We start from the raw sequence: 26,566 nt of genomic DNA, 5'->3' as shown, positions 1-26,566 counted from the left end.
ATACATCCACTCTCTCAACCTAATGAATGTACCATCCTACTTCTGCACAAAGCAATCCTTTAACTCCTTTCCTTCCCGATGAACACATCCATACACGAAAGTATGATAGGTCGGCAAGAAGTTTAATCCACTTTCAATCCTTCACCTTCCTCGACATGTATTTCAGCAGCAGGCTCCTCGATTTCGTCTCCTTGAATATCATCGACCGGAACTTCGTAATTGTGTTGTTGTGCGCGAATATGCTCTTTCATCGCAGCTGATTTTGCCATGATCTCACTGGTACTTGGTCCCACATGATCAGTATCGGGTATATAATCTTCTTGATGATACTCTTCGTCAGGTATAGCGTCACTGAATTCTTTCACCCGCTGTTCCTTGGTAGTCTCATCTGGGTTGGAACCATGTTCAATCCCGTCGCTACCAACTAAGCTGCCAGCTTCAAAATCACCTGAACCTCCTACGCTACCAGCTTCGCCACCGGCTTCGGAGGCTGCGCCAGAGGGAAAGGTTGGGGAATTCTGGTTAAGGCGTTGCCAGCTCCATGGCTGTTGATTGATGTTTGGTGCAACATTATTGTAATCAACGCTCATGTCTATACCTTCGTCAGCTTCAGTACTTTCTAGGACGTCAATATCTGAATGTTGAAAGGGAATATTATTGAAGCCGGAAAATGGTTCACCACCTTGATTAAGAACATCATAATTCGACCCTTGCTCAAGATCCTGTTGATTTACTGTCGTCATCGCCTCGCCATCCTCCGAACCAGGGAGATCTGGTTGATGGTGAGCTGCTGCGACTCCTTCCAAGGCGCTCGGCGACCCATGTTGGGAGGAGTTTCCGCCGAGGCGTAGGCCTTCCCCCGAAAGTTCCTCATCTGAAGAGACATTGTCAAATGCATACGTGATTTCTTGCAAGGCTTTACCACCAAGGGGTTCTGATGAACGTCTTCGATAGAAGAGGAGATAAGCGCCACGTGTGACCAGTTTGTCAAGATCTTGTGTTTGTGAAACAGAGGCATCTAAGTAAGTTAGTTGGCTATTCACATTAACTGGCTTCGAGATGTCATACCATTATATTCATACCACTTGCCATCGACGAAATTCTTCGCAAAGGCAGTATAATGACCTCCACCCATACCACCCCAGTGATCATCAACTGCTATCAAATCGTAGATCTCCTCTTTGCCATCTTGTCTTTCAATAACTCGGGAGGAAAGGTCCAATCCATCAATTGGAAAATCAACGAGAATATCGAGTTTGTCTCTTCGCATACCACTAGAGCTGAAACGTTTGAGATGCATGATAAGGATATCTGGCGTTCTCCAGATTTCGAACTTCTTGCTTGCTCTACGATGTTCTTTGCATCTGGGACAATACCAAGTATCCATTTCCGATAGAATTTCTTCCTTGCCGAACTCATCAAGGCAATCCTCGAGAGTGACACCCTGCTTTTTTCTCGTATCACGGGCTTTACGCTTTGAGACAAGCTCCGGATCGTGAAGAACAGGAAGATTTGTATAAGTAGGTCTGCCACGGGATTCCTCTTTGTCGTTGTAAGCCCCAAACAAAGTATCCCATGCATCATCATTCCAATCAACAACAAGTCCTTCACCAAGACGAATCAAGGGACCATCATCAGGAGCATCTTGTTCAGAATCAACCTTCAAGTTGTGGCCGCTTTTTTGCAGCTAATTTGCCCTTCTTTGAGTAAGTCTTCATGTTACGATTGCGACGTTTGTTTTTGGGACCTACCCTGCCGCTAGATCTTGGAGCCGGCCGGACTGGAAGAGCCTATTTGTCAATTAGCATCTTTACAATTCGAGGAACTACTTTCCAAGCAAAAAGAAACATGTTAGAAACGCTTGCGAGATTGAATGACTTACCCTAGGAGGAGAAATCGGGTTGAGATCATCTTCCTCGCTCGACTCTTCAGCCATCCTCGTTGGTGCTGGGACAAAGCCATTAACATTATCGTTGCTGTCCTTGCTAGACCTACTGGAAATCGATCCAGCTCTGCTGTCTATAGCATCATATTCGTTTGAGGTATCATCGCCATTCATCTGATGTACTTGCGGATTCCTTTCAGATATCTTTGGATAAGTGGTGGTTTCAACATTCACACCCCAAGCTTTTGGCATTCCTCCGTGTGAATCAGCGATGTAGGAGATTTCAAAAAGATTCTGCAATTCTCCAGAGAGGAATTCTGCCGGATCTACCCATCTTGGTCGACGAGTGTTGAAGGCTTTCAGAGGAGCACTGGCAGGTAATTAGCTTTGAATAGCGTGTAAAAAAGAAGCTAACTTACGCGGGACGATCCCCAACAGGTTCGCGAGCAGAGTTAGAATCTTTCATAGCTACGTCGACTAATTCGTCTTCACCATCCAAAGAATGAGCAACAAATTTACCGTCTCCAGAAGAGTCTGCATCAGAACCAGTAGTGACGACCAGGTCCGGGTCGATACTTTCAGAAGCGCTTGAAGGATCGTCTTCATCACTAAAACGGGGCCACGTGGTAAACGTTGCAACTTTTTCTAAAATCTTTCGCTTGATTGCTTCTTCACTTCGTGCCTGTCATAATGTCAATGATTCGAAAACATAGTTGTAAGGTGAAAAAAGCTAGAAATATCTTACCTCTTGAGGGGTAACTACTATAAAATGAGGAGTGGTTGTGATGTCCCATGAATTATTTTTTTTGTTCCATCCGTGCTTGAGACGACGATAAAACACGGGAACGAGTAACCTCTCAGCCTCAGGAGAGTCCCAAGGTAAATGTTCATCAATTTCGGAATTGTTTTTGCCAAACGTATTATGCTTGGCCTTCTCAGGCTTCGGCAAATTTGTAGGTGGCGCCTCCAATTCGAATAGCGTAACCAAATCTTTGCTGTTTTCAACGGCTTCTGTGGGAAGAAGATGATCATGATACCATTTGTAGAATTTCCCCTCATACACCTCACAAGTAAATAATCTCTCTACTGGAACTCCAACCTTTTTGCTGACCCAACGTTTAAGTGTCCCAAAGCTTGCATGTTTGTCGATCTCAACAGCAATAGAGACTGGTCTATCATTGAGTGGAAAGAAAGCGACGGTACGGGTCCACATATTTTCAATTGGGAGTTGTAAAGTCATGTTGTTGAAAGGATCGAAAGTGATGCTGACCTTGTCACAATGCGGGCAGACCAGAGTGGACTTGTACATTCCAGTGAACAAATCTGCAATTACCGAGTCATCTCGTTGTTTGGTGATGTCCCAAACCTTGGTGGCCATCTCTCTGATTGCTTCCGGATTTCCGATCATTTCATCAGTTGAATCGGGCTTCTCGATATACGGCTTCTTCTTCACTCTGCTGAGATCTTCCTGGAGGCCATCAAGTAAAAATCCAATAAATTCCTGAGAATCTTGTTGACCATATCCAGAGAATTGAGTGGCAAATCTGCTGACAGTGTTCTTAAAGTAGCGCGGTTGGACTGAGATAGGAGGAGGTTCCTTGTATATGTCTCTCAGGAGATCCGCATATGACTCCGCTACGGCACCTCCATGGCCCAGAGGATTATCACCATTAAGCTCTGCCTTGTACGAAGCATTTAAAAAATACTTGGTTAGCTCTTCCACACTTCGAACACACTGCAGAGCGGAATTCATGTAACATGTATTTCCAAGATTACTGAGGCCGACAGTTCCTGGCGTCCGTCCATTCTTCGATCTTCGATTGGAAGAACGAAGGTTGTATCCAGATGACGGTGCTGGGCTATTGCGGCCACTGTTATTTTGGCTGCTAACGATGAAGCTGGAATTGCCTTTACGCCCGGCACCATTGAGTTTGCCGTTCGGCGATGGCTTTGTGTTCGAGACATAGCCGTCTTTGCCTTCCATCAGTTCATCAACAACGATTGCTTGGTCATCCCCAAGCCCACAGAAATCCAGATCCGATCGGCCATTGTAATTCTCATTCACAGTCGAATCCTCGAAATCAACCTTAATTCTGCCCGAATCTCTCTCCACCTTGGTAAATTCTGTTACATCCAACAACAACTTCTTCCATGAATCTTGTGGTTCCGGGCTTGTGGTATTGCCATCAGCCGCTGGCGTAGCAGGTCTGGACGCAGGAGGAGTAGATGTACCAACAGCAGTTGATACGGCTGGTTCAGCGGCAGGCAACGTTCTTGGCACTCTCCAAAGACGTATCTTTTGTTTCATGGGAATCCGTGCAACCTCCTTTACAATTTTCAAGAAGTCATGCATTCTCATTGATCTGCTTGCGACAATTACAGGCGCGTCCGGATTTTCCGATTTTGTGGTTGCATCCACTTTATTGCCAAGTTCGGACCATACACGGTGTATGCGGAAAACCGGAGGATGATATTCGTAGGCCACGTTCGGTATCGCGTCAGGACTCTTGTCCGGGTTTGTGTTGTGTGCGAATCGAACGACTGCTTTTGTGCCCTTCATTAAGCCATACCATTCGAGAACCATTTCCCACGCGTCAAGCGGAAACAATTCGAAAAGATCTTCTCCGATGCCATGCTTAAGTTGAACGAATTCTTCCTGACCTGGCTGAGGGATAATTTGTTGAATGATGTCAGAGTTATCAATTGGCCCAATTTCTTCCCCCAAGGCTTCCTTGCTCTTCGCTCTAGCTTCAGAGGTTCTCGAGATAACTCTCTCAAGCCACTTCTTCGAAACTAGGAATGTCTTATCACCCTCACGCCCTTCGCTGCGTTGTCGCTCACTCTCTGCTCTGCACAATGTTGTTACAGTCGAAACCTGAAAGTCGATCGGTGGGACTTCTGATTTAGGGTCTACATGTATGTCCAGGTCAGCAATTTCATTCACAAACAACACAGATGGATAATACCATTGAATGGACCATTCTCGGTAGCCGATCCGGAATGAGCACTAGCTTCTATAGTAGATCCATCTCTCAGCATATCGATTGATGCTGCTCTAACTGCAGTTGGAGCTGCAATAGCATTCTCTGCATCTTCGTCTGTGTCCGGAACCATGACCATATCGACATCTTCCTTTTGGCTTGGCGACGGTGCATCTGGTTCCAATTCCGAGGCTGGTCTTTTTAACGGTGATGATGACCTGTGCGGCGTGTCTTCTGCGCCTCCCATAATGGCCCTATGTCGTGGAGATTTTCCTTGCTGCTCTGATTCGAAAGGCTCGGAGGGAAATCTTCTTCGATTTTTGTTGCTAGTAAATTCCCCGCCTTTATCGCTATCTATCGATAGACCCGCGTAGGCTGCGCTCGGTGAACTGGCCGCAGAAGAGACACCGTCTCCAGCAGGAAGGGTCGAAGAAGTTTGCAGATGTGAGGGTAGGGTATTTGAAGGTAGAGATTCCGCACGGTGAATTTCTTGGGCAGAAGTGTCGAATAAAGGCAGATCGGTGGGGGATTGTGATCCGCGACCTTCGACCGATGATATGGGGAAATCAGGACCTCTATCGGTTTCTATGCCTGGTACAATCTGCGGGGAAAGCTTTCTTTTCTTTGCGGAAGACGTCGTGAATGCGAGCAGCCTTTGCTGCTCTAAATTCGCCGATGGTAGAAGAATCAAATGGAAAGTTCGTGAGCATCAAAGTCCCCCGGTAATGCGATTTGGTTAATTGATTGTAGGATACCGACAAACTGCAGGTACGTGAGTTGTTCTTTTTTAGGACTGGTGGGTTAAGTTTGCAAAAGGAATGACTGAGATCATTTGAGAAAGAATCGTAATGGAATGATTTTCTCAAAGAAGGAGGAAATCTTGATACTTTTGATAATGTGAAACTGCAAGTCTTAAGAGAACATACAAGTAAAGTAAGTCACTCTCTTGCCTTGTTGTTGAGTTTTTCTTATAAATCCTAACAAACCTCGAAGTAAATATAGGTATAGGGTAGGGTAGGCACGCCTGATTGTTCTTCCATTAGCGTGATTAGGAAGCGGAAGTAGCCTGAAGATTGGAGGTTGTTATCCCAGTAATAATCAATACTGCCACCTGCAATCTGTACCGTAGTAGGCAGTAGTTTTATAGATACAAAGAAAATAGATACACGGTTCAGAATTCCATAGAATAATAAATTGAATAGTAGTAATTCTATATATAACACTCAATCAAAATCTCACATCAAAATAAATAGATCATCAATTATGTTAACCTTGTTGATAGTTGATAGTTGATAGTTGATAGTTGATAACACGATCCAACTTGTCAGCTCATATATAGCTCTAGTCAAATCATAATTCAATTTGTTTACCGCCCCCGCATTTAGGGCATACATACCAACTTTAAAATTCATTGATACACAACACAACATTCACCTCCAATCCTAACAATTATGCGAGCGTCTAATAAATGGGACCATATCATTATGGAGTGTTGATTGGGAGGTTCTATTCTGGTTCTAATACCTACCTATTCCAATACCATTCTCAATCAATTATTTGCTACTACCTACCTACTTACTTATCAAAGGCATTCGTAAAGAAATGCAAACATGCTAGACATGCGCTCCGTAGTTCAGGCACGAACGGATATCACTTTCCACCGTCTAGCTTCTGCCCTATATATACAGCACTAGAATCTTCTAGCAAGTCACCATTTGTACACTAATCTAAGGGGACGGAAAAGAATACACTCTCATACCAGTATAGCCAGTAACGGATTTCAATTAATGATTTCAATAGGGTTTATTAATACAGCTTTTTCTGCACACTGCCTTTCCAATTAACGCCAAACAGTGCCGACAGAAGACCTACAATCAATTTACTCCAAATATAACTCCTGATACCTATTCTCATATCGACTCTCTAGAAAAGAATCTCATCTGGATCAGTTTGGGAGCCAGATTCCGCATATTCAACCATCTCCCCCTTTAGCTCCTCTGTGGCTTTCTCCTCATTTGCCCTCTCAATACCCTTCAACTTAATTCCCCCAACCTCCATCTTCTGAATCTTCTTCTCCACTCCGTCCAGTACTTCCTCCTTGAATACCTCCACCTTTTTCTTTATAGCCTCGTTCTTTTCTTTGATGGTTTCGACTTCATTTGATACCTTATCAATTCCACCTTCCTCGTCATCTTTCTCGGCTTCCTGCTTCTCTTTCTTCAACTTTTCAATCTCCGACTCTAATTTTGCCCTTTCTTTTTCTCTCCTTTCCCTATCCTCACTCTCTTTCAACTTTGCTCTCTCTTTCTCCTCCTCTCTTTCCTTTACCCATCGCTCTGCCCCCTCGATGGCATCTTCCGCACTCCTTTTGTGCTTCAAGAGATACCCTTGAATCTCCGCTGGACTGAACTTTCCCTCGGGAACCTTCTCACTAAATAGTTTGGCTAATTTTGCTACCCTTTCCTCATCCTCAACCCTTCTTTGTTCCTCCTCTGCTGCGATAATTCGATCTAATTCCACCTGTACCCTCCTTTCTCGCGAAGCACTCGCAGGTTTCTTCTTGTGCATACCCCTCCCGCTACTTGATACTTCACTACCCGAACTTCTCCCTCTCGAAGTGCCAGATTTTAGACTACCAGAAGCAGAATACCCACTTTCAGAACCCTTGGGCTCAGGGTAATCGCCCTCAAGAGTTGCGTAAATACCTCGGAATATTTGTTCCATGTTTTCCTTAGTAGCCAGATCAAAATGAACAGTCATATCAACTCTACCTGGTCTGATAAGTGCCTCATCCAACTTTTCAATGTGATTTGTTGTCATGATGAGAATTCTTCCCTCCTGTGATGCGACTCCATCAATCACATTAAGCAACGCACTCAAAGAGATTTTACCCGATTCCTCCTTGTTGCTATTTTTCTTTGCCATAGCTTCTAAAGCCTTAGTTGCCTTGGCCAACGGGGATTTAGGACCGAATTCTTCGCCATCGTCGTCGTTATCTTCATCACGAGTGTGGGTAAGGCCGGCTGTATCAATATCTTCAAGAAGAACAACACATTGTTTGGGGAGCTCGGCGAACAGTGTACTTAAAGTCTCTTCGTTCATGGATCCGGAATTCAAGGAAACAATATAAATCTTAAGCCTGAAATATCCAGCAATCGCGAAGCTGAGAGAACTTTTCCCTGTTCCAGGTGGTCCATGAAGCAAGTATCCACGGCGATACGGAATACCCCGGTTAGAATACCAACGCCTGGTAAATGGATGAAGATAATCTTTCATGTCGGCGATGACTTTCTGCTTGACGACTTCATCCAGAACAACTGTGGAGAAAGGGCGTGAGATACGCGAAACGAGACGGGTCCAGCCAGGCTCTCCAAAAGAGCCAGACTTGGAGCCACCTCTGTAGATAATGGTTCGATTCTCATCGTTCTTAATAAATGCTTGGCGACATTCATCGAGTAATTCCTTGAGAATGCGAGGATTCCGTCCGAAAGAAGAGAGCGAAATTTCCTCCCTTTCGCTCACAGCAGAATTAGTTATTGGAGCACTCTGCGAGCGGCGGAATTGTAACAATCTTCTCTTGTACCAAAAGTAATAAGTTCCGAAGCTTGGCGTAAATCTAACCTTCTTCTCTTTCTCCGACGCCTTCTTAGGAATAGGATTTCCCTCCTCGTCGAGCTCGAAGTCGTCATCGTTCTCCTCCACTTCCTCCTCATTTTCGTTTTGCCACATGAACCACATACGGCTATTTAAATTGGTATTGGCGACGAATCGACGAGATCGTTGTGCAAACGGCTGCTCGGATACCCATGCCATTACCATATTGTACATTTCATCGTCGACGCGGATATCAGCAGATGACATAAAATGGGCATCGAGTTCAATCCAAAACCACGTTTCAATATATTGCCAACAGAAGATTAGTATGCCAAGAATCATGAGTATTGGAATGTAAATGTTGAGATCGATTGCGGTGTAATTCTTGAGGGCAGTTGAGAAGAGTGAAAATCCTGGGAAGAACATGTCGACGATATGGGGTTGTGGGTATCCATAAGGTGTTTGTCCGATATGATCTCCAGCTGCATGATGCCCGGGATTCCCCATCATGTTGTGAGGAACGGAGCCATTCATGATGGCGTTGAAGGTAAATGAGTCCTTCTCGCAGTTTGTTTGAGTGGTAGGAGTATCAATAAGTAGAAATGCTAAAGAGCTTATAAGATCTTGTAGTATATTTTATAACTGTAAAGTCACAAGTAATATTAGTAAAAGGAGGACGCGCCCCGCTGTTCATATAGCGATGTTTGTCACTTCTTGGATGGAAATGTGAAGGGAGAGAATGTAGTGCAATGTTGCCGATAGAGTCATGGATTGCAACTTTTATGTTCTAAAATTTGTTGGTATGCAGACGTCCCGTCTCTTCATTTCCCAATTAACCATAAAGTTGATCGGTCATGACCGATTGAAATCCTGTGTTCCCTGTGGCTGTTGAACAGACCAAGTGAGGCTTAGCATCTGACTGCAGTGCGCTTACGGCCACATCACTGGCCGCGATCCTGTTGACAAAACGGAGGAGGTAGAATCGTGGAAATGACTTGACTGTGGAGGGCCTCATTTTATGACTACAGTCTCTGCCATTGCGTATGTGGTGGCAGACAAGCTTCCGTGGAGGCTCAGGCTACTGAACGCCCACTAGTCGTTCAGCTACCCGACCTGCCTAGCTGGTTCCCGCAATAATCAAAAGACGGTGCATATGTGTTTCAACAGACTAAACCGGATTCTCGTCGCTCAACTATATTCGCACTCGGCGAGTAATCGTGCAGAACCCCACAATTCGGCCAAGGAGTCAATGTTTTGTAGCAAACAGAGGTATCGAGGTATCTTTCCGTCGTGATTTTGCCCTCTTTTTCAAGCATGTGGATGGAATCAAGCCCAGAGCTTCGATTGGGCAACCGGCTACGAATAAATACTGTTAGTCCTGAGTTCAACGGACTTTGCGACCGGCTCGAACAACAAATATCGTGTTCTTGGCCAATGTTGAATTATTATGTAAGCGCACTTTTGGCCTTTCATGGCCTGATTGCCTTATGTAAGCGCCGACAACAACACGGTCACTTCAACAATACTGCGCATCCCGCGCGGATATATCCTTGGTAGACTCTTATCTAATAAACCATAGAAGGTTAAGTTATAGACCCATCCTTCACAAATTCATGAAATATCCAAGCCTCAATCCTTAATATTCTCCACATCTCCTACACCCTTCATCGCTGCGTTGATCATGACCACCATAAAAACGACCACTCTCGCATATCCATCTGAAAATCACTACTCGACTTTCTGTATGTTATTCCCATTTTCACCACTTTCGCTACTTTCCGCACCATTTATGTCCCTATTTTGTCATGTTTCCAATAGCGACGCAGCGCCTCGATCCAGATCGAAAGGTTGTAGGATGAATGGGCCTGGAGGAATAGTCATGATATATGCTCTTCAAACTATTCTGGAGGAGTAAAACGCTATGGTATAAATTTCACAGCAAGTATATATATACTATGTAACAAATAGTCTAATATATTGAAAACGTGTATTGTTGTTTTGAGATCTGCTTTAACCTTCTATCTAATCCACACGAATAAGAACTTTGTATTTGTACAACCTGGTCATTGTACCATGCCATGATCATGAATATACATGTGGAGATCATCCAGTATCCATGAACCAATTTTCCAGAACCCACCATATGCTGTACACATTATGCATCTATTCATATTCATACAATCCCATTTATCTAGATCAACGCCTTGCCTTCGAACATTCCCTCTCTAACTTCCTTGACTACATCCCTTCTATCTCCCTTGCCAACCAAAACTATACCTCTTCCTCTTCTTCCCATACGTCCAGTTCTACCCAATCTATGGATGAAATCGATTGTAGAATGCGGCACATCATATAGAATAACGTGTCTCACAGCCACCGTATCAATACCTCTAGAGCCTAAATCAGTGGTAACTAGAACTTTCGTATTAGGTAATCGCCTCTTTACTGGAGGAGCAACCTCTCCAAACGGCACGTAGTTCGGTTGGTTGTCTGATAGAGATCCAGGGTGAGACACTGGTTTCTCCACGCTCAGCTTGGCGGGCGAGGTGAAAGATGCTAGCATCTCACTCTGTCGTTGCTCGGGAGTATCACGGGACAAAGCAATTGCATCCACACCCTTGGATACGAGGTAGTCAGCTACTTCCTGGGTTTTCTCGCGCTCGTTAACGAATACTAGAATACGTTTTACATCCATTAATCCCTTGACAGGTCCATCGTGTTCAGCAGCTGCTTTACCAATGGACCATATAGTATCCGCGCAGGCGAGATTCTTGTTGTTACGATATGGGTCACGTTCAACATCAACGACGCCAAGTTGGACACGTCGAGGAATAGCATGTAGGTTCGGTGTGACGAGACGGTTTATATCAGGGAATCGTTTGCGGAGGAATGAGTCAAGAGAGCGGGGAATAGTTGCAGAGCAGAGAACGAGTTTTTCAAGAGACGGAGTAGCGCGGTCGATGATGGCTGATGTAAGTGGTGAGAACCCTCGATCTAGGAGTGAATCCGCTTCATCAATTATGAGATGGGTGACACGAGACAAGATGTTTGGATCGGAGTCTGCAATCGAGGAGAGAAGATGAGGTGTAGATACAAGTATATCGATTCCGGATGGAGAAAATAGACGGTTACGAATGACTTTTCCAGAGAAATTAGAAGATATCACGGCCGCTTTGAATTTCACCGTATGGGAAAATAACTTCAAAAGTGTTCCAACTTGGGTTACCAGTTCAGAGGTCGGCACAAGTATGATAGCTCTTGGTCTGCCTGTGGTAGGATGTGGCATATTCGATAAAGGAGGCGATACCAATGTTAGGTTATTCTGTCGTAGTTTCTCCTCTTGTAACTCTTTCTCGTAAGCCTTGACCTCAGCATCCTTCGCCTCGGCAACTTTGATGGCATTGATCGTGGGTATTAAATATGACAACGTTTTCCCTGATCCAGTTTCCGCAGCTATCAAATATTGCTCCATCTCGCTCTTCGGTCTCCTACTTTGCTGATCTCCAAGTAACGCCGGCACTGCAATTCTCTGTACGGGTGTTGGAACATGTTCTTTGAGTTCCGGAAGAGCCTGTTGGAAAATTGCCTGCTTCACACTGTCCAACAGCGCAAATTGCTCAAAACTTTGCACTTCATTCATCCTCCCTTTTATATCTGTCCTCCTTACGTATGAAACTGGCGCAAGAGGGCTCTGCATCTTTAATGCGTGAAACCCTCTGTCCTTTTTATCATCCCGGTCCCTGTGATCAAGCCTTGATGTTCGTCGTTCCTGTGCTGCCGATGGTCGTTCCGGTACTCCACGTATTTTCGCCTCTCGCAGATTCATTCCTCCAAATGGGCCATCTTGTTTTCGTCTTGCAGGTCCCTCTTTCGTCGGTGAAGAGCTCACTTTTCCCGCGCCCGCCAGACTCATGCGATTTGGTCGACTGGGTAATCTGGTTCTCATGGACAAAGCTCTGCTGGGCCATTTTTGGCTCACGGGTTTTTGAGCTGCTCTAAACGAACAGAGCAGGCACTTGCCAGCCTTCGGCCGAAGCATAACGGATACAAATTTTCTTATTTTCGTTAATTGATTGTTATTTTTGCCGCCGTTACTTCACTACGAGAAATTATTTACTTGGAACGGCGAAACATATTTCCGCTCCGTGCAGCAGCTTTCTTCCATAGAAATGGTTGACACTACCATATCATTATTATTAATGGAGACAAGATTGGAACTTTCTCTTCAAACTTTACGCTTTGTGGGATGATATTGGTGAGCAAACAATAAATAAAGTTCACCATTCTGCATTTGGTTTTATTCACAGAATTTCCATTTTCAATCAATGAGGGACATCGGCTTGCTTTTCAGTGCTTCCCATAGCCATCAACAATGTAAGTACTCTAGGGAATGAATCGTTGTCTACGAACATTCTTGAAATTCCAATGAGACGCTTGAAAGCTTGAGAATACTCACAATCATACTACCTAGTATGTTAGTGATTGGTATTTGAGTCGTAGGTCCTGAAGGTATCTCCCCTCAATTGCTCCAGCATGTCATCAATTTGGAAGAAGCGCGGTTTCGGCGCGCATCTATAATCGGTGTGTACTGGTTTTGACCGTCTTGGGCAGACCTGTCTGCTGTTCTGGCTCTTCTGAATTTACGTATTGCATCGCTTGAAGATTATCCATTTTCCGTTTAGGTGTAGTCTCCGAACCTTTGCACCAGAGAGTCCGGGGCCATGCCTTGGGAATACCCTCCCATTAGTCATCAACATATACCTAGTAAGCTCAGATTCAGCAATCAATTAGCTTAGCCTTATGATATTCTTCATTATGCTAAACAATATTCGACATTTCAAAAAGTCTTCTAGGTGTAGATGCTTCAACTACACTTCAAATCTCAAATAAATGGGGGGTTTTTGGGTATGCGGCTGTTTCATAAGACTTACGTTTCCTGCGGCCAACAATTGATTTCAATGACAAGGAAAATTTGCATCCACCACTCACATCATGAAACTTTTCGATACATAGAGTGAAGGACATGAAGTAATCCAACAATATCAATCGGCACTGGCTACTATGGAGGAAATAGTCGAAGGCCCCGCAAAGCTAATCAGGAGACAGAGTGGAAACGGGATTCCATAAGTGGTTGCTACCGAATTGCGCAATTGCACTGTGGAAAGAGCATGTTATAGATCGGCCGTATATTTATTCACACTGGATCTTTTGCTACAGTGACTGATGTCACTACCAGCAAATATGCAGCCAGACAACCAGAAATCCAAATCGAACTATCTACATATCGCCATCTAGACGGGCAGTGTTAATGCTCTCTTGTATACAGCACGGCACAAATATCTTCGATTTATGTACAGGAATACGAGATAAGGCTTCATTTTTTTTTTCTTAAGAAGTCTGTGCTTGTCCCATGTTTTAGTTGATGATCTGCAGGCTTTAGTTTGTCTACTACCGAAATGGGCTCAGATCCATCTTTGCTTGCGCGGATCATCGCCAATTCTTCTCCACACGAAATCTGAAGAATCTGGCCAACAATATAAAGAAAGTCGTACTCGAATTTAGATTCGTCACATGTTTTGCATCAATTCAATCAACGGCTACAGCTTGCAGCCAAATGACAGAGAAAGAATGGAGGCATGGAAGGGCTCAATTTTCTCTAAAACAAACAAGCTCTTTGATTCAGCAATCATGAAACATGTCTGTGCTCTACGTCGAGATATGCCCATAGCCATATCAAATCCTCATTAGTGCCAGTAGGCTCGAGTAGTCTCGAGCACCTGAAACTACAAGATATCGGTGCTCGGTCGTTTTGGCCTCCGATCTTATATCTTCTTCACAACTTTCAACACCTTTCCTCGTTGCAGCTTCAGAGTTTGCCTGCAGATTCGTATGCCTCATCCAATGAAATCGAAATTTCGTCGTTCGGTGTGTAGCTTGTCCGCGATTTCACATATCAACCTGAAGTAGTTGAAGTGTAAGGTCCCGTCTGCACGGGCACCAAGCTACGCACACCCAATCTGCAGTTGTATTCAAGCCAAAATACATATGTAGTAAGAGTATGGATCCAATAGTACGATTTTCTAAAAGGCGGAAATTATTACTACCTGCTCGATCCCACGTTCTTTTCCTGATTCTGTATTACCGCTATTCCGTCTCCACCACATTGCATACCTTAGACATCATATACCCATTGAAGGCATGGCTCAACCCGAGAAGAGAGATACGCTATACGAGTATCCTTATAATCCAGAAGACTATGATTACCATTATTATTTAGATATTCCCTACGGATACGATGTGGAAACTTCAACCTACAATTCAGCATTAGAAACAGCGCGGGATTTTACCTCATCAATTTACGAAGATTCTTACGAAGGAAAGATGGAGAGAAAAGATAGTTTGGAGTTGAAAACTTTGAATTCAGGTTCTACATATACCGAAACAGAACCATCAATACGAGAGGCTCCGTCAATCGCAAGGCAACAAAGTACGAAGAGCACGAAGAGTTTTAAACACACGCAGGGTTTGTTCAAAATGATGTCGATTAGGAATTTAAGACGTTCTCCTCCTCCTGAGGAGATTTCCTTGGATGATTCCGTAGAAACACTTGCTGCACCTTCAGCATCCTCGACGACGACTCCAGTGGAATCCAAAGAGACTAAAGAACCACCGAAACCTATGGAGCCAGGAGGACCTGGCGGGCCTGGAGGACCACCAAAGGAAATATTCCCAGAGATGGATATGGAGAAGAACTTGGTGGGATGGACGGGACAAGATGATCCAGCACATCCGAGGTATGTGTATTTGAGCAGTGGTGGCCACGGTTTATACTGACCTCGACAAGGAATCTTCCAGACAAGAAGAAATGGTTAATGTTGGCGTCCGTCAGTCTGATTACATTCTTGAGGTATGTTTGATAATCCTAGCTCTTTCACAGCCATAGCTAAAATATTATAGTCCACTATCTTCATCGATTGTCGCACCTGGAATTACTCTCATGAATAAAGAGTTTGGCACCACTTCCGATATATTAGACACCTTTGTAGTCAGCATGTTTATTTTTGGATTCGCAGCTGGACCACTGATTTTGTCGCCACTAAGTGAAATATATGGGCGTCAGCCAATTTTGATGTATTGCAATTTTCTTTTAACGATATGGTAAGTTACCCCTCCATATTTACTTTCCATTCTGTTAAAACACTACTCACATTTTTATCACAGGCAACTCGGATGTGCACTCGCGCCAAACATTCACGTACTAATTCTCTTCCGCTTCTTCGCCGGTCTGGGAGGATCCGCATGTCTCGCTATTGGTGGTGGTGTTGTCGCAGATTTATTCCCAATTCAACAACGTGGAAAAGCCCAAGCCATGTTCGTGATGGGACCACTCTTCGGGCCCGTCCTCGGTCCCGTAATCGGAGGATTCATCGCCCAACGCGCCGGATGGCGCTGGGTATACTGGGTACTTCTAGTTGCCTGCGCCGCTCTCTCCATCTTCTATGTGATCGTCGGAAAAGAAACATCAGCCTCCGTCCTCATCCGTCGCAAAACCATTGCTCTTCGCAAGGAAACAGGAAATCCAGATCTTCTCTCCGCATATGATGCCAAAAAGCCAGCCGCAGCATTGAAATTCAAAGCAGTGCTTTTAACGGGCATAGCCAGACCATTCCGCATGATGTTTTCCTCACCCATTCTCCCTCTCCTTGCCCTCTGGATGTCCTTCATCTTCGGACTCATCTACCTCCTTCTCACATCCATCGCCCAGGTCTTCGAAGAGATCTACGGGTTCTCCATCGAAATTGCCTCGCTAGCATATCTAGGACTCGGTCTCGGTTTCTTCCTCGGCATGTTCACCGTTGCCAAAACTTCAGACCCTACAATTATTGCATTAACCAAGAAAAACAACGGAGTATACCAGCCCGAGTTTCGTCTCCGCAACGGTCTCTTCTTCGCTTTCTTCATCCCTGGTTCCTTCTTCTGGTATGGTTGGACCTCATATTACCGCGTTCACTGGATCGTCCCAATTCTTGGACTAATACCTTTTGGTTTTGGAACAATGGGTGTATTTGCTGGTATCCAAACGTATTATATCGATACCGGCAAACAATATGCAGCATCTGCCATGGCTGGACTTACAGCCATTCGATGCGTGTTTGCAGCCTTTTTGCCGTTAGCCGGTAAACCCTTATATAATAATCTGGGGCTGGGATGGGGAAATAGTGTTTTGGGATTTATTGGATTGAGCTTGATCCCGGCGCCATTTTTTATTTATAAATATGGTGGGCTTCTGAGGGAGAGGTATCCGGTTAGGGTTGATTAGATGGGTTTTCGGAATAGGATGACAGATACGTCTCGCATGACTGTTGTATTTCTTTGGTTTGTTGGATATTTGACAAAGAGCGTGCATGATGGGGTAATGATGCTTTGTAACGGAAAGCGGAAAAGGTATAGGAATGATGGTCGCATAGTATGAATACCCTCCTTTGAAGGTCGTCGGTTTATAATTTCGAGTTTGGTTTTGGAGTTGAGGAGCTTAAAGAAGCATTGATATAGCGATAATGGAACACCCTTTCAAGATATCTTATATTTTGAGCCTCTATCTAGATATTACATTGTAAATGAGACCTAAAAGAATGGCGGGTTGTATGTATTGGTAAAATTTTGAGATAAGAGTTCGGGGAGATTATTGACCCATGACTGAAAGGTTTTTTGAAGGGGTATACTTCGTAGATTGGAGTGTATATTAGATCTACTAATGCTTTGCATAATGCTAAACTTTCAGGAGTACTGGAGTTGAGTGGATCATATGTTTGTAGACTACTTGGAGTTCAGCTGAATACTAGTAGTCTTGTGGATTGCAACGGACATCTCCGACTGACTACACGAGGTTTTCATGTCAAAAACAATTTGAACAACAGGCAGCAAAATTATTTGACAGAAATGAAAGAAAAATACTAGTAAGGGCTGAAGCTCAGTGGAAATCTTGTCACATCGTAGTGGACATCGGACACGGAGTTTCAAACCAGACTAAAAATCCGCTTGAGGATTGGAATGACCCCAGCAAGCATCTGATCATTGATCTACTGTTCAAGATCCCGTTATTCATAACGATTCCAGTACATTTTTCGTTCTTCCGTACATGAGCAAATCAGGAAAGAAGAGATAAACAATCAAAACTCCGAACGCCTCTTTCTCTTTCTTAGACTAGATCTTACGACTACGTACCCTTCTAGCTAGCTTCAGTGAAACGGCTTACGTGCTCGGAGCGGTAACAAGAATGGAAGAGTCTTCTATGAAGGATGGCACAACGCCAAAGATATCGAAACATGGAAAGGCTTGCGTCAATTGTGCGAAGGCTAAAGTTAAATGTGTGGAAAAAAACGGTGTTGGGGCTTGTGAAAGGTATGTAACATAATCACGTCACGTGATATTTTTCGGTTCCCTGGTGGCATCTCCAGATGTTTAGTGGGATTTTTGCATGTACAAACTTCGTCTCTATTTGCCAAGTGGCTATGATGATGTTTGTTTGGTGCTTGGGCATTTAGATGTTACTTTGATGATTTGGGACATAAAGTGTTTCCAGCTATCAAGCACGAAAAATTTGAGATTTGCCTACAGTCAGAAAATTGAACGATGGTCGTGATCAGCTGATTCAATGTTTCTTTTTCATAATCTCACTGATTGGTTTGACCCAGGGCATTCTGACCACCAACAGATGTCATAGATTGAACAAAAACTGTCAACCGATCACCAGGATAGAGAGGCGAAAGCCGGTGAAAAAAACCACAGCTGCGAAGACTGCAGAGCTCGAGAGGAAACTCGACGGGCTAGTTTCATTGTTAACTGCAGCTACTCAAGGCCAAAGCACGCCTTCTTCAACAGCATCGGATCGTGCTGTCTCGCCAGCTCCCCAGGATATTGCTCAAGGTTTTAGCTATCAGACCGGATCAGATTTTGGCAACATTCCTATGAGGGGACTTGGAGCTATCGACGTAAGCCCTTTAAGTTCTATCCCTATACATTTCACTCCACCGGGACCAGCAATCGGGCCACCGCATCGTGACCCAAGTGGCCATCATTCTTCGACTCAAATCCCCACAGAATCATCTCCAATCTCTCTCACCCCGCCTGAATTAGAATTATCACCGACGGAAGAAGAAAACATACTTTACCACTTCCGAACCAATTCAATAAAATATCTCCCGTTTATCTTTATACCGCCAAATACAAACATCCATGACTTTAAGAAGGAAAATCCGTTTTGGTGGTTGGCCATTGTGATGACTACGGCAAAAAGGACCTCGACACGAATCACACTGGGAACGCATATCCGCCAAGTTCTGAGTCATAGACTAATTGGTATGGGTGAGCGTAATCTTGATCTTCTATGGGGTTTATTGACTTATATCGCATGGTATGTATGAACTCAAGGCTTTGGAGCAGGGTATCCAATAGTCCGGAATACAGTCCGACAATAAGAAGTATTTTATTGCTGAGTCAAGCTGCGATATTCAGACCATTTCGAACATTTAAATCATTTTCAATGTTGAATTACTGTTCAAAACATTGGCTGCCGACTGTTGTTTCTCCCAATCTGGGCTACTGGGCGCACAGTTCTAGAGTAGAATACTAACATTGAATAGGAGTCAGTGTCATTTCCACCAAAGACCGGTTGTAGGTCATCATTCTTTATATTGCTGTATTTCGAGTGTGGAATATTGGCTGACTCATTGCTCTATAGTGGAGTAGCTTAATTCAACTTGCTATGGGATTAGTATATGATCTGGGATTAAACAAAGCACCACCAAAGGAAACTCCAACTTTTCTGTTGAACTTTGATGCCCGGGGATGTCCAAAATCAGCCTTACGTCCAGCTGGATCATATCAAGAAAAGAGGGCGTTGCTTTGCCTTTATTCGCTAAGCTCTAGGTTCGTGCTGTCACTATAGGAATGTGATACACTTCTAATACTTATTCAGCTTCTCATTATATTTTCAAAAGATCGATACTCTTCGATGGACACCCTATGCAGACGCATCAGCCAAGATTCTCTCCAAAAATCCAGAATTTGCCCGTGACACATTAATGGTTCAAATTGTGCGCCTGCAGCTCATTCAAGAGCGCGTAAAGGATGCTCCATGGCTTGACACGGCTGGTGATGGAAACGCGGCTTTTAAAGCACCTGCTCTTTTCTACCTCAAAGCCTTGAAAAGTCAGATGGAAACATTCAAACAGCAAATTCCAGATGAAGTCTGTGAAAATGGTACGTAAAAAACTGGGAGCATTTCAGTGTATATATCTAGCCCTGACTAACCGCCCATAGATACTTTTCTGCTGTATCTATACAATACAGAACTTACCATACACGAAGTTGCTCTCTCCAAAGAAGCTATTGTCGACCTGCCAGATTCCCAACGCTTAGAGTCCCTTTGCATTTGTTTTCAAGCTGTGAAATCATGGTTTGATCTCTACTTTTCCCTCCCTTGCAAAGACCACATATCATTTATTTTCCCCATCTATATGCACATTTCGCACTGCATGGTAGCTCTCTACCGATTATCAGTCTTCGAAGATCCACAATGGGATGTCCATTTGGTTCGTCAACAGTTAGATCTTTCACATGTCCTAGGAAAAATCGTAAAGACCTGGGAGAATGTCAAAAGTGAAGCAGGATTAGACGTTGGAGCAACGGGGACGGATGATGTGGATCTCTATACTTCTAATGCAAAGAGGATTGCGTTACTGAAGAAATGGTGGGACGCGAAGGTAGTTGCGGAAACTTCTAGGAATGCATCGAGCGAGAAATTTCAAAGTGTGGGTGGGAATGGGAGTGACAACGCAAATGGAGATGGGAATTTAAGCGCAGAGCCCATTCCTCAAGCTCAGGGACTTGAATTCTCAAACTTTAGCATGGATATGGGGTCGGAGATTTGGGATGACGGATGGTGGCAGGATGCTTTCGGTACGTGCGTTTCGCAGGGTGATCATATGAGTGCACCGCCCCCAACGCACTTCTGAGGACGCGTAGGAAGCTGTTATTGTTTTTTATGGTGTTTAAGACGGTCTTGGAAAATAAAATTTCATGTTCATAGATGGCGTATGGACTGGCTTTGAAAAATTGGAATTCATGTCTATAGATTGCGTGTGGGCTGGCTTTGAAAATTGGTTGCTCATATATGTATAGGTATATGAATTGGTACAAAAACTAGAGTACATAGTATAGAATTAGTAACAAAGAATGGGCTCATCTTGGCCGGAGGCGGGTAGCAAATAAAAATGAAATTAACTGAACTTGTCTAATATTGTGTTTTGTGGACATACTGTCCTTCGAACTTTGTTTCCTATTGCGAGTATGTATATTGCCATCCATATATAGTCTCTTAATTCATTCCTAGGACATGAGAGGCGTGCCAAACAGACGTTGGGTGCTGCGCGTGTTTCGTTACGCATTTTACAACAAAACTTTACATGCGATCTTGGAGGGGATGCTAAGACGTTGTTCCTCTATCACATATGTATACGTGGATTAACGTGTGTCTATGTTTAATATAAAGAGTATAATCCTCCGTTCGTCTGTCGCTGCGAAATACCATGGATTGCTATACACAAAACCCCCGTAGCAGCGTGCAGATACATCAGCTACCAAATTATCTGTGCATTCTGGCGAGCTTGAATTGAAGGACAGCACAGCGATAGAGAATTGTTATCATGGTGTGAATAAGCAGTTGGCTATACAATAATTTATGATGGATGTTGATTCTAAGCATAAAACTTCATAAAAAAATGTCTACTAGTCTAAAACGGACTCACTAGTGACAAGCTTAAGCTGAGAATACTTCCAATTTTTCGCATCACCGAGTAACTTTCGCTTATTTCTCCTATTGGTCTAATTTCAATGCACTTATAAGGTTAATAGGTTAGAAAGTCAGTTCGTTTTGTTATTATAAGAATGGTAGTGCACTCATAGCTGTTGTTCGTTACATCAATCTTCACTTCAACATATCTCAGGTTCAATAGGAAAAGCTCGAGTTCTGGGAACTTATGAGCTGTTCCCTAAGCCATGTGCTTAACATTTGCCGTATGAGAGAGGACTATTGGGTATTTGCAGTTTATATTAAAGTTTCTTTCATATTGGTACGTAGGATGTGATGAACAATTATAATTTTACATTCTAGAGTTGTAGTGACGGGCTTCGGAGGGGCTGTTCTTCAATTTACCAATTTTCCATATTCGATCATTTGGTCATCTCCCTAACCATCTTTTTGAATAGCATCGATATAACACAAAGACGAAATGTAGAGAAGGATGCAGATTGATCAGGACAATGTAAAAAGACATGGTTTATTTCAGTTCTACCATACTTGGTACGCTCGGGTAAAACCATTTGACGTCCTGGTTATAGACAATTTAATTGCACCTGGAATAATAAGACGGAGAGAATAAGTAATGGGAGAATAGTAGTTGGTTGAATGAGACAGCAATTGAGATTATTGAGTATCCCCAATATTTAGGGAAGATTGCGTTGAATAGTGGCAACTTTCCAGGAATTATGCTTTTCCCTACTCCATATAAACGCCATTTTATATCCCAAACTCCGTTCCCTTTCACCACCTCCATCATCAGCCCTCGAAGCGCAACATCCTTCCGTCCTAAGAAGTCGCGAAAAGTGTATCTTCATCTCTCAGATACTCTCCAGCATCAGCCTGTCTAAAACAAACAATTCCAGTAGGATCCAATCTTCTAGCTTCCTGTGTACTTCTGGCTGTAACTCCAAATCCCAATGGTGTATCGTTCATACTATAAACAACCACACCTTGATGTTCCGGACAATCTTCTGACCATCTTCCAACATGCGCTTTCACAACGTGTCCACCGTAAAGGAACGGCATCTCTCCATTGGCTTTAACCCAAACCTTGTAGCGGGCATGTTCGGCGAGGATAGGGAGAGCGGTGATGTGAATGCGAAATTTGCCTGATTTTGTGAATTTTCCTGCGTAGAATGAGTTAGATACAGGCGATGCTCAAAATCGACTGAGAATACATACCAAGACAAATTCCTAATGACAACAACTTGTCTCTCGAGATAGACGTCGCAAGGTTTGCGAGCGATAATCGCACATAATAACATCTTGATTGTTGAACTCGGAAAACATATCGATCGGCATCTGGGGTGTTATCCAATGGCGCAATAAGATTCTTCAAAGAGTTTCCAGTATATCCCGCCAATTTCGTAAAGAGCGTTTGAGTTTCTGGTTCTGTGAGAGGACGCATTTTGAAAATGTTGTATTTGCTTGATTATTGTTGAAGTTTGTGAGGATGAAGCTCTAGATTTCAAAGTTCCATGAATTTTTTTGGCGGGCAAGGCTGGAAACTTTTTTATGCGGGGAAGCGGCCGCTTGAACTCCGCCTCAGAATATTTTCTAGAGAACCCTTGAACTTTTTTTGAACGATATTCATCATAAAGTCTCCACGAGAGTTAAGTTTTGCGACACACGAGTCTAAATGGCAAAAGTACCAGCAGTAAAGAGGCGCAAGCTTACACCTCCTCCAACAGAAGGGGAAGATTCATCGCCATCGACTTTAGAGAATGCGCCAAGTTCGAATGCGTTTTTCAAGACGGCTTCAAAATGGAATTTAGAGCAAGATTACGAAACGAGACCTCGGAAAGGCAAGAAGGAAAAGAAAGAAAGTACAAGGTTACCAATCAAGACTAAGGAAGGATTGATTCAGCAGGTTGAAGCGCCAGTGGAGGTCAATGAAGAAGAAAGTGATTTGGAATGGATTGGCGCAGACGATGTCGAGGAGGATGAGGAACCCGAAGAGAAGGTTGAGGAAAAGCCTTCTGTGCCGATCCGACAGCAGATTATGGAGGCCAAAGAAGAATTAGCACGTATAGCATTGATGTTGAATGAGGATCCGGAAGAAAATGTGGGAGCATTTAGAGCTATAGCAGAATTCGGGAAATCGCAAAACCTTACGATCAAGAAATTAGCATTGGCCACACAATTAGCTGTTTACAAAGATGTTATTCCAGGATACAGGATAAGACCTTTATCGGAAGAGAATATGGAAGAAAAAGTTTCGAAAGAAGTACGAAAATTGAGAGCATACGAACAGGCTCTTGTGGGTGGATATCAAGGATATGTGAAGGAGTTGGCTAGGCTTGTAACTTCTGGGAGACCCCAGAATAAGAGTGATGGTGGCGCGAGCCTGTCAACGGTTGCCATATCCTGTGCTTGCGCATTATTAGAAGCTGTACCCCATTTCAATTTTCGATCGGATCTATTGAAGATATTGGTAGGAAAGCTTAGTACAAGACAGGTGGACAATGAATTCGTGAAGTGTCGAGAGACCATCGAAACATTGTTCAAGAATGACGATGATGGGACCTCATCCTTGGACGCGGTAAATATTTTGACGAGAATGATGAAAGGGAGAGGATACAGAGTGGACGAAAGCGTATTGAATACCTTCTTACATTTGAGGTTACTGTCGGAATTTTCTGGAAAAGCCTCTACGAATCATGTCGAGCATGAGGAAGACAGCTTTGGAGGCAAGAAACTTAAGGAGAAGAGAGTATTTCGTACCAAGAAGGAGAGAAAATTGATGAAGGAGCGCAAAGCAGTTGAAAAAGAGATGATTCAAGCCGATGCAACAGTCAGCCACGAAGATCGAGAGAGAATGCAATCGGAAACCCTGAAATTGGTGTTTGTGACATATTTCCGCATTCTGAAAGTTCGCTCCCCATCTCTTATGGGCGCTGTACTTGAAGGTTTAGCAAGATACGCTCATCTCATCAATCAAGATTTCTTCGGTGATCTTCTGGAAGCGCTTAAGGACCTTATTGGTCATGCTGAGACAGGAGATGATGTCGAGGAAACCGAAGCAGAAGATGAGGATTCAGAATCCTCCCGCAATCTCACCCGTGAATCTCTCCTTTGCATCATCACCGCCTTCGCTCTTCTCGAGGGTCAAGATGCCCACAAAGCTCAAGCATCGCTAAGCTTAGATTTAAGCTTCTTCATCACTCATCTCTACCGCACTTTACACGCCCTCTCCCTCAACCCTGATATCGAACTTTGCTCCAAATCCCTTCATCTACCAGACCCCAATGCACCCTCAACCTCCAACAACAAAGTTAACATCCAAACCACCACCGTCCTCCTCCTCAAATCCCTCTCATCTGTCCTCTTACCTCCTCTGGCCGCACGCGCAGTCCCACCTCTCAGAATTGCAGCTTTCACTAAACAACTTATGACATGTTCTCTTCAATTACCTGAGAAATCCGCTACGGCCATGATGGCTTTATTAGGGAAAGTTGCGAAAATTCATGAGACCAAAGTCAAAAGCCTGTGGAATACAGAGGAGAGGAAAGGTGATGGAATGTTTGATGGATGTAGTGCGGAAGTTGAAGGAAGTAACCCGATGGCGAGTACGATTTGGGAGGGAGAACTGCTGAGGTTGCATTATTGCCCTGCGGTTAGAGAAGGCGTGAAAGTGGTGGAGAAGAATGTGATTGGTTTGAGGTGATTATTGCATCAAAATAAATAGAGAGTTAATAATGTGTGACTATTGAGGTTGAAATAAAATGTATATTTCTAAACCATTTATACTATGTACCGTGAACGTGAGTCCGTGAAATTTAAATGCGGATGCGCGAAAGAATCGGGTATATAGTTATACATGTTCTCAGTTCCCTCAATTCATTATATCCATCACATACAGCACAGCGCAAAATCCGCCATCCTCAAACCCCACCCATATTCCGCACTTCCTCTTCATCTTCATCTTCATCCAATCCCATTCTAGTTTCAAGTACTGCTTCTGGCTGTACCCCTGTCCCTCTACATCTTATGTATGCGAAAAGACCCTAAAAGTCTATCCATCACCACCGGCAAGCCTCCTTCATTTCATCATCGTAAATGAATCCAGATATCCCACAGCCATCGACACCTCCATCCTTTCCCCTTACCTATTACTCAACTCAAACATATCCCTCCCCACCCTTTCCCCCACCATCCTCTCCTCCACCCACCTTTCCCTCCCCAAAACAACCACTCTCCCCTCCGCTCCATGCACATGACCAATCTGATCCAACATCTGCGCAAAATTCCTATCCGTCGTCGCCTTACTCTGCCAATCTAGAGACGTGAGCGCCGAAAGCGTGACGGAGATCGCGTTGATTACTATGCTTGTTACTGTTAAGGCTGAGGAAAGTGCAGGTGTTAGTAAGATTAAGTGAGTATATATAATACATGTTGAAATGTGGAGGAGGATGAAGGAGTGTGGTGGAGTAATGAGATAGTTTGGGAGATTACCTCGTAAATCAGAAGCACTAGTGGGTCTTAGTGAAGCGATTGAGGAGATGACGAGGGAAGCGATGGATAGGGCTACGGAAAAGTAGACGGAGAAACGTTTCCAGAATTTGGCGGTTAGGAAGAAGGGTTCCTGGGTTTGGGTTTGGTTAGTAAATGAGCTATTATTCAACAGTCTATAGAAAATAATCCTCCTGATACTGAAGAAGGGTCGTCTCTTCTCCGGATATGTGTAGGTTCAATAGGACTCAAGACATCGAAACAAAAACGTGACATTCACGTGATTTTAATACATAAGGGTAAAATGAAACTGAAACAAACCTTCAAAGGTAACAGGCTAGAAGACTCAAGACTTCTTTCTTCTATCTGAGAATTTGAAGTCGTCTCCAAGCTTTGTGGCTTCGCGCCTCCATTCCTATGAAACATATTTCGGAGGTTCAAAAGATCTTATCTTATCTTATCTATCGGTAAGGTTAACCTTAAAGTTAAAGCTTGTACTTTGTGGCGTCCTTGTTTGATCTTCAAGATGATGCAGGGCTGATATTCACGATAAGGTTACAACGACTTGAAATTTGATGTTTGATGGGGTTCTTGACGTGGATAAAAAGATGCGCATATCTAATGGATGTGGATGGAAATGGACGAAGAATCATACATATAATGGAGGGTCAAAAACTTAAAAATGCTAGGGAAAATTAATAAATGATTCAGAGGTTGACGCGGAATAAATCGCAGGGTCGTGTGATGAGGCGGCGCTTGAAAAGGGGAGTGATGTGCGGATTGTATCAGTCT

At 43.7% G+C, this 26,566-nt stretch overlaps 9 protein-coding genes across 9 annotated transcripts; 3 read left to right on the top strand and 6 right to left on the bottom strand.

Moving 5' to 3' along the window:
• Positions 1–122: 122 nt before the first annotated feature.
• On the bottom strand, positions 123–5,113 carry SS1G_09687 (hypothetical protein; the record flags this gene model as incomplete). Its single annotated transcript, XM_001589004.1, has 7 exons — positions 123–1,018; positions 1,069–1,687; positions 1,752–1,790; positions 1,883–2,255; positions 2,305–2,567; positions 2,631–4,795; positions 4,852–5,113. The coding sequence occupies 7 exons, from the start codon at positions 5,111–5,113 to the stop codon at positions 123–125; spliced, it is 4,617 nt and encodes a 1,538-aa protein (XP_001589054.1).
• Positions 5,114–6,789: 1,676 nt separating this feature from the next.
• Positions 6,790–8,994, bottom strand: SS1G_09686 (hypothetical protein; the record flags this gene model as incomplete). The annotated part of the gene is made up of 1 exon (XM_001589003.1): positions 6,790–8,994. One exon carries the CDS (start codon positions 8,992–8,994, stop codon positions 6,790–6,792), a length of 2,205 nt encoding a protein of 734 aa, XP_001589053.1.
• A 1,657-nt stretch (positions 8,995–10,651) lies between these two features.
• On the bottom strand, positions 10,652–12,499 carry SS1G_09685 (hypothetical protein; the record flags this gene model as incomplete). The annotated part of the gene is made up of 1 exon (XM_001589002.1): positions 10,652–12,499. One exon carries the CDS (start codon positions 12,497–12,499, stop codon positions 10,652–10,654), a length of 1,848 nt encoding a protein of 615 aa, XP_001589052.1.
• A 533-nt stretch (positions 12,500–13,032) lies between these two features.
• Positions 13,033–13,131, bottom strand: SS1G_09684 (predicted protein; the record flags this gene model as incomplete). Its single annotated transcript, XM_001589001.1, has 1 exon — positions 13,033–13,131. The coding sequence occupies one exon, from the start codon at positions 13,129–13,131 to the stop codon at positions 13,033–13,035; it is 99 nt and encodes a 32-aa protein (XP_001589051.1).
• A 1,527-nt stretch (positions 13,132–14,658) lies between these two features.
• On the top strand, positions 14,659–16,780 carry SS1G_09683 (hypothetical protein; the record flags this gene model as incomplete). Its single annotated transcript, XM_001589000.1, has 3 exons — positions 14,659–15,254; positions 15,305–15,367; positions 15,682–16,780. 3 exons carry the CDS (start codon positions 14,659–14,661, stop codon positions 16,778–16,780), a joined length of 1,758 nt encoding a protein of 585 aa, XP_001589050.1.
• Positions 16,781–17,737: 957 nt separating this feature from the next.
• On the top strand, positions 17,738–20,651 carry SS1G_09682 (hypothetical protein; the record flags this gene model as incomplete). The annotated part of the gene is made up of 5 exons (XM_001588999.1): positions 17,738–17,862; positions 18,185–18,874; positions 19,439–19,722; positions 19,783–20,421; positions 20,644–20,651. The coding sequence occupies 5 exons, from the start codon at positions 17,738–17,740 to the stop codon at positions 20,649–20,651; spliced, it is 1,746 nt and encodes a 581-aa protein (XP_001589049.1).
• Positions 20,652–22,108: 1,457 nt separating this feature from the next.
• Positions 22,109–22,730, bottom strand: SS1G_09681 (ribosome biogenesis protein NIP7; the record flags this gene model as incomplete). The annotated part of the gene is made up of 2 exons (XM_001588998.1): positions 22,109–22,449; positions 22,505–22,730. 2 exons carry the CDS (start codon positions 22,728–22,730, stop codon positions 22,109–22,111), a joined length of 567 nt encoding a protein of 188 aa, XP_001589048.1.
• Positions 22,731–22,961: 231 nt separating this feature from the next.
• On the top strand, positions 22,962–24,989 carry SS1G_09680 (hypothetical protein; the record flags this gene model as incomplete). The annotated part of the gene is made up of 1 exon (XM_001588997.1): positions 22,962–24,989. One exon carries the CDS (start codon positions 22,962–22,964, stop codon positions 24,987–24,989), a length of 2,028 nt encoding a protein of 675 aa, XP_001589047.1.
• A 438-nt stretch (positions 24,990–25,427) lies between these two features.
• On the bottom strand, positions 25,428–26,200 carry SS1G_09679 (predicted protein; the record flags this gene model as incomplete). The annotated part of the gene is made up of 3 exons (XM_001588996.1): positions 25,428–25,666; positions 25,778–25,907; positions 26,096–26,200. 3 exons carry the CDS (start codon positions 26,198–26,200, stop codon positions 25,428–25,430), a joined length of 474 nt encoding a protein of 157 aa, XP_001589046.1.
• Positions 26,201–26,566: the final 366 nt, after the last annotated feature.

The sequence above is a fragment of the Sclerotinia sclerotiorum genome, genomic scaffold (genome assembly GCF_000146945.2).
Source record: "Sclerotinia sclerotiorum 1980 UF-70 scaffold_14 genomic scaffold, whole genome shotgun sequence".
Classification (NCBI taxonomy): domain Eukaryota; kingdom Fungi; phylum Ascomycota; class Leotiomycetes; order Helotiales; family Sclerotiniaceae; genus Sclerotinia; species Sclerotinia sclerotiorum.
This window is presented reverse-complemented; position numbering and strand designations above follow the sequence as displayed.